The 6,529-nt window shown below is 45.2% G+C and overlaps 1 protein-coding gene across 1 annotated transcript; it reads left to right on the forward strand.

Moving 5' to 3' along the window:
- The first annotated feature begins 1,362 nt into the window (after positions 1-1,362).
- On the forward strand, positions 1,363-2,656 carry LOC123441069 (cationic peroxidase SPC4-like). Its single transcript, XM_045117590.1, has one exon. The coding sequence runs from the start codon at positions 1,434-1,436 to the stop codon at positions 2,511-2,513; it is 1,080 nt and encodes a 359-aa protein (XP_044973525.1). The 5' UTR covers positions 1,363-1,433; the 3' UTR covers positions 2,514-2,656.
- The last annotated feature ends 3,873 nt before the right edge of the window (positions 2,657-6,529 follow it).

Genomic DNA, 6,529 nt, shown 5'->3' on the forward strand with positions numbered 1-6,529 from the left:
GATCCCTCAAACATTCATAGATGTATTTGAAGAAGTCTCCAGATATTGACAGGACACGCCTTAAAAACAGACCACTACATCCAAATATCTTATATTGATTCCTTAAATTCATACAAGATGCATGTAACATATAAACCTACATACTGCGTAGAAATAATCTATTCTTCGGCGAAGATATGGACGATCTCCGTGTTCTTCGACGGATAGATGTGCGGCAGCTACAGCTCCATCCTTTCTGACGCCTCTGCTGGGCCCCCTCTGACGCCTCCTGCTGCTCCGTTGCGGCTTCCTCCGCCGATGTGTCCACCTCGAGCTCGTTGTAGAGGGCGTCGGCCTTCGTCTGCCTCTGTTGGATGAGCCGGCGGTTGGCCTTCACCTCGACCTCATCTTGGATTTCCATCCAGGATGACCTGCTGCTCCGTCATCTTCTCGTCTTGGACGACGGTGAACTCTGCCTCCGCCTCCGCCATGTTCATGCCCGGAGCATGGATATCCGGCTATGGCCTCGGTCGGCCCCACGCGGCATTCACACCACAGCGGCGATCGAGGCGTCCGTCGAACCTTCAAGTTTCTGGGTAAATGTGCATGGGGCCACGCTGTGAGGCCGACGTGGCAAGGGTGATCGGACGTGTCCGGGCTCCTTTGTATCTGCCCCAAATTTGGACTGAATATGAGGGGGGTGTTGGTCAGTTCACGTGTTTGAGACACATTTGAAGGGTCTGGTTGGATCGATCTTTTGTGATCGGTCAATGACCGGGCTACCTGCCGGTCTTTTAAGAGCAAGTACAATAAGGTACAGTCAGCAGGTTGTAAGACATAAAATATTATATTTTTGCTGAGTTGGATGAGAGAGAAGAGGAGAGAGAAGGGAAGCGGGCTCTTCGTGAAGAGCCGGCTCTAACACGTGCTCCTATGTACTTTGTGAGAATGAAAGGTGGGTCATATATGATAAAAATAGTACTCTTTTATAGCTAATTATTGTACAAGCTAGCTATAAGATGGGCTATAAGATAAGATGGCTTATAAGCAGCAGTTGGCTATACTATTAACCATGCTCTAAGACGGATATGAAGGGTTCGGGTGTATATGCTTTTAGATTGGATCTGCTTTAAAATTTCTCGTCGACTCGTCGGCCAATCATTTCCCTCCTTTCAAATATTCGAGTGGACCCTCTAGAGCCCCGCGCGCGCGGCAGTTTCCAGCCTCGGTTCCACCGGTGTAGGTGCATGCATGCACACGAGTCACGACTCATGAGGACGATCGAGCTCCATATCAGCCAGCAGACAAGATTCCATGGACGGAGGTCGCATGCATGCGCGCGCGCGTGTGCCTATAAAACCACACGCACACCTTCAAAGCTCAGCACACCACACCCACAGGCCACAGCTACATCGATCCTACTTACATAGACCCCCAACCCAAGCCAGATCGCCATGGCTTCCTCTCCGTCGGCTGCTCGTGCCCTGCTCCTCCTCGCCGGAGCAGCTCTGGTGCTGAGCTCTGCGTCCGCCGCGGCTGGTGCTGGTGGCTCGCCGCCGCTGGCCAAGGGCCTGTCCTTCGAGTTCTACCGCGCCAAGTGCCCGCAGGCGGAGGCCATCGTCTTCTCCTTCCTCGAGGACGCCATCCGCAAGGACGTCGGCCTCGCCGCGGCGCTCCTCCGCATCCACTTCCACGACTGCTTCGTGCAGGGCTGCGACGGCTCCGTGCTCCTCGACAAGACCAACGGCGTCGACAGCGAGAAGGTGTCCCCCCCGAACGTCACGCTGCGTCCGTCGGCGTTCAAGGCCATCAACGACATCCGCGCGCTCCTCCAGAGGGCGTGCGGCGGGCCCGTCGTCTCCTGCGCCGACATCGCCGCGCTCGCCGCCCGCGACTCCGTCCACCTGGCCGGCGGGCCGAGGTACGCCGTCCCGCTCGGCCGCCGCGACGGGCTCGCCCCGGCGTCCCTCGACACCATCTTGGGCGCGCTCCCGCCGCCGACCTCCAAGGTCCCCGTGCTCCTCAGCTTCCTCGCCAAGATCGGCCTCGACGCCGACGACCTGGTGGCGCTCTCCGGCGCGCACACGCTCGGGATCGCGCACTGCGGATCCTTCGAGGAGAGGCTGTTCCCCAAGCAGGACCCCGTCATGGACAAGTTTTTCGCCGGCCAGCTCAAGCTCACCTGCCCGCGGCTCGGCGTCGACAACTCCACCGCCAACGACATCCGCACGCCGGACGTGTTCGACAACAAGTTCTACTTGGACCTGCTGAACCGGCAGGGCCTCTTCACCTCCGACCAGGACCTGCACACCGACGCCCAGACCAAGCCCATGGTCACCAGGTTCGCCGTCGACCAGGCCGCCTTCTTCGACCAGTTCGTCAAGTCCATGGTGAAGATGGGGCAGATCAACGTGCTCACTGGCAACCAGGGCCAGATCCGCACGGACTGCTCCGTGCCCAACGCCGCCCGCAGCGCCGGTGACGAGCTGCCGTGGTCCGTCGTCGAGGCCGCCGTCGAGACCGTAGTGTTGTAGGTAGTAGGTTTAGTGCATGGATCTCAAGCTTGTTTTATGCTTTAGTAAGGTTTGGACTTTGGAAGTCAGAGAGCATGCGTGTGTGGTTTGTTGAGCAAGACCGAACCAGTTGAATAATATCCTTCGTATGAACATTTGGTTGATGATTTGCTTTACGAATATTTGGTTGATGATTTGATTTAAAAGTTGACTAGCTAATTGCTCGCCACGCATGGGGATTCCGAAAATACCCATCAACATTTGATTGATGATCTTTTTTGAGGAATATTTCGTTAATGATTTGATCTTTAAACACTTGATGATTTTTATAAGTTGTCATGTGTCGAATTGATAATTCGTGCCTACTTTTTTTAGGAAATTAATTGCCACCATTTTTGTGTTGGTATAAAATCATCTAGCTTTCTTTTTTGAAATGATCGAGCTATACTTTTTCATTTTAGCTATATGTAAGCTGCCTGGAAATTCAATTTGGGTTAGTCGAATTCCTAGGCCATTGATTTCTGATTCAAGATACATGCTCCGTTTTTGTTGTGAATCATGTCATGTTCCGGGCCCAATTTGAGGGCTTCGTTTTTAGATGTGTTTTTAAGTTTTGTTAAGGTTTGTGTCCTACTTAAAAAGATGAGGCGGCGGTAGCTTCTTGAAGATGGAAAAAGGTTCTTCTTTCCGCCTAGCCCCCCGTTCCGGTGGTGCATCTAGCGTCGTTGGTATGCGTGTGGACACGTGTCTATGGTGAATCCGACTTTGATGGATTTGTTTGGATCTATTTGTCATTTGTCTACGTTCGTGTGTCTTCAGATTGAATTCTTACAATCTATGCTCCACTTCATCGGCGGCGATTGATGTTCTGGCGCGTCTGGTCTTATGGGGCCTTAGCATAACGACTTTCAAACTGTCTATTACAACAAGTTTTACCCGACTCCAGCGAGGGAGTGGCGATGACAGCGGCACGTCTTTGACTCACTTCAGTGCTTGTAGTCGTCGCAAGGCGGTCTATAAATCTGAATTATTTTTTATTATTTTTTATGTTCGTTGGACTGACGATGAATAGATCGAATGTTTTCCTGCTTAAAAATATATTTCGGGCCTAAATTTTCTGCCTAACATTGTTTTGAGTCAATCGATTTCTGATTAGGCCGCAACCCATTTCATCATGCTTGGCTGCCGGTGCTTCCTCAATCTCTGCTTGTATGCATTTTTTGCTATTTGTTGACTTTTTAGTTGGTTTTATGCGTATTTTTGGGATGTTGGGTGAGGGCAAAATATATGCATGTAAGTACTATATAGCATGTGTATAAATTATACTAGAGTGCAAAAATTACACTATTACATCTTATTTTCTTCATATTTAAAAAGTGCAAGGTTGTATGCAAGCTTTTAATTTTTTTATTTACTTTCTTAGAGGCTAATACTAATGTCACTAATTCATTCTAGTTTATAATTTATTTATTTCTAGTTTTTGTTACCTTTTTTCCTTTTTAAAGGTAATACAATTATCACTAATGCATTCCCTCCAAGTAACTTTTTCCCCGAAATCCTACTATTATATGCTTATTCATGCATATTATAAAAAGGCACAATTCTGTGTATTTCATTATTTTAGCATTATCTGATTTATTTACTTTACTACTCCCTCCGTCTTAAAATGTTGTCTTAGTTTTGTTTAGAAATGGATGTATTTAAATGCTAAAACGTGACTAGATACATCCATATCTAGACAAATCTAAGACAAGAATTTTGGGACGGAGGGAGTATTAAATGGTAATACCAATGTCACTTTTTTATATAGAACTTCATTATTTGGATTCCTTTTATTTTATTTATTATTCTTACATCGTAATACCGATGCCACTAATTCATTATTCCTTAGAAAACTTCATTAATTTGATTTAGATTTAGTTTTTTTGTTCATTGTATCTCTTCTTTAAGGGTATTACCAATGACACTTATTCATTCTTTCATCGGACACTTTTTGGTGAAATTCCATCATTATATACTTATGCTTGCGTATTATAAAAACACAATTTATGTGTAAAATATGTGCATAGTTTTGCCAGCATATGAATTATTTTTTCATTTTATTTACTCTTAAAGGTTAATATCAACGCCACTAATTCATTCTTCCTCAGAAGACTTCATAATTTGGTTATGTTTTAGTTTTTATTTATTTCTTCCTTCTTAAAGGATAATGCCAATATTACTAGTTCATTATTTCCTTAGTTAGCATGTCCCTTATTTTTCATGTTGATAAACATATATTACAACATAAACATGCATGACACACCATCACCATCAGACATACGCACTAACACGACACCTATTGAAGACCGAGTCGGAGTTGCAAAGCTTGAAGATGATCTGGATTTGTTTGTATGGCAAACTACTTGATGTTAACGATTTGATATTTTTGTTTCCATTGTTTGTTATGTTGATGCAATAAAGCGTGTGGTTAACCTTTTTCAATCAGGAGTCAAACTGAACTAAAAAAACATAGTCAATCTAACAAGAATTTTGCAACTTCATTCAAATGTGGTTCCATTTGCCGTCGATTCGGCTCCACACTCCTGTAAAAGAAAAGCGCAAATTTTGTTTTTTCAGCAATGAAGAGTATCACTAAACTATATAGTATCTCCAACTTTGACCTTTTTACAGTATTTGTTTTGGTGGGAAAAGTTTCATTTTAATCAACTTGAGTCTTACAATTGTTTGAAATGATAATACTAATCTTCCATGGGGAGTTTGCTAACTAACAGGCAGTGCGTGGGCGACTATTACAGTCAGCTGTCTATAAGGGATGACAGTTAGGATTTTATATGACATGGAGGAGAGAGAAGGAGGAGGCCGTCGGTAAATCTGTAGACGAGCGAGTCGCGTGGAATTCGCTGGCTATCGACGCCTCTTTCGCTATTGTATGGTTGGGCGTCGGTAAAATCTCTAACTGCCTTCTTCCTGAAGCCATGGCGTGTCTGTCTTCTTGTGCACATGAATCTCGGCGAGCGGCAGCGCCGTATATCTCCCTGTTCTCGTGAATCCACGGTGATGTTTTTATGTTCTTCCCATCAAACGTTGCTTCTGTTCTCCCGTTCAGACGATGTTCTCGCTTCGCACTTCTAGATGTCTAGCGTTTGAAATCCATCACTGAACGATATATCATTGCTTCCATCGATGGTAGCTACATGCATTGATTTCTGAATTTTATAGCCCTGCAGTTTGATTGATCAACGATGAGTTTCAATTTCAGAAGAGAAAATAGATAGACTGAAGATTTTTTGTTGCGTTATGCTAAGAAGTAAGAACTGGCAAAGGAAAATTGAAGAATCAGAAGGTTCAACATCGAATATAGTACAGGGGAAAGAAGAATAAGATTTACATTTTTTTTTAATAAGATTTACTATATAGTACAATGAACAAGAAGCAAACCTGATCAGAGATTACATGTAATTAGCGTTAATCAAAGTGGTGTACGTAAAGTAGTATTTTGTATTCCATGTAGACAGACAAAAAGACACCCTGTTGTAGGACGCGGCTGTAGTGCTCTCGTTATATGACGTGGATACATATTATAGATAGCTGTTGTCTAATCCAATGTACATGTCCTAAAGCTACCATAGCATGCGCAACATTATTTCGTGGTCTACAAATTTTTCAAATGTGCACAGGTCGTTCTCCTTTGCCATCTCGGTGATCCCAGCCACATGATACATGTTATTAGAGCGATCTGTAAGGCTAGAGTTAAGAAGCTTGACGATTTTAGAACAGCCCGTTTCCATCTGCAGCTGTCCAGTGCAGCGCCAGCCGTAGCAATAACCGACGGAGAATCTGGGAGACAAACGACGCACACAGGAGATACGATTTTTTCACTGTTTTGATTCTTAAGACGTAAGTTCATCACAAAACGAACTCGGTTCGAAAGTATTTCACGTTTTGACCCTTTTGGAAACACCAGAGACCGTGGCGTTGCAGGCCTTAACAGAAACGCCAGTCTACTGGACATTGCAGGCCTCATGTGCAACGCC

The sequence above is a fragment of the Hordeum vulgare genome, chromosome 3H (genome assembly GCF_904849725.1).
Source record: "Hordeum vulgare subsp. vulgare chromosome 3H, MorexV3_pseudomolecules_assembly, whole genome shotgun sequence".
NCBI lineage: Eukaryota > Viridiplantae > Streptophyta > Magnoliopsida > Poales > Poaceae > Hordeum > Hordeum vulgare.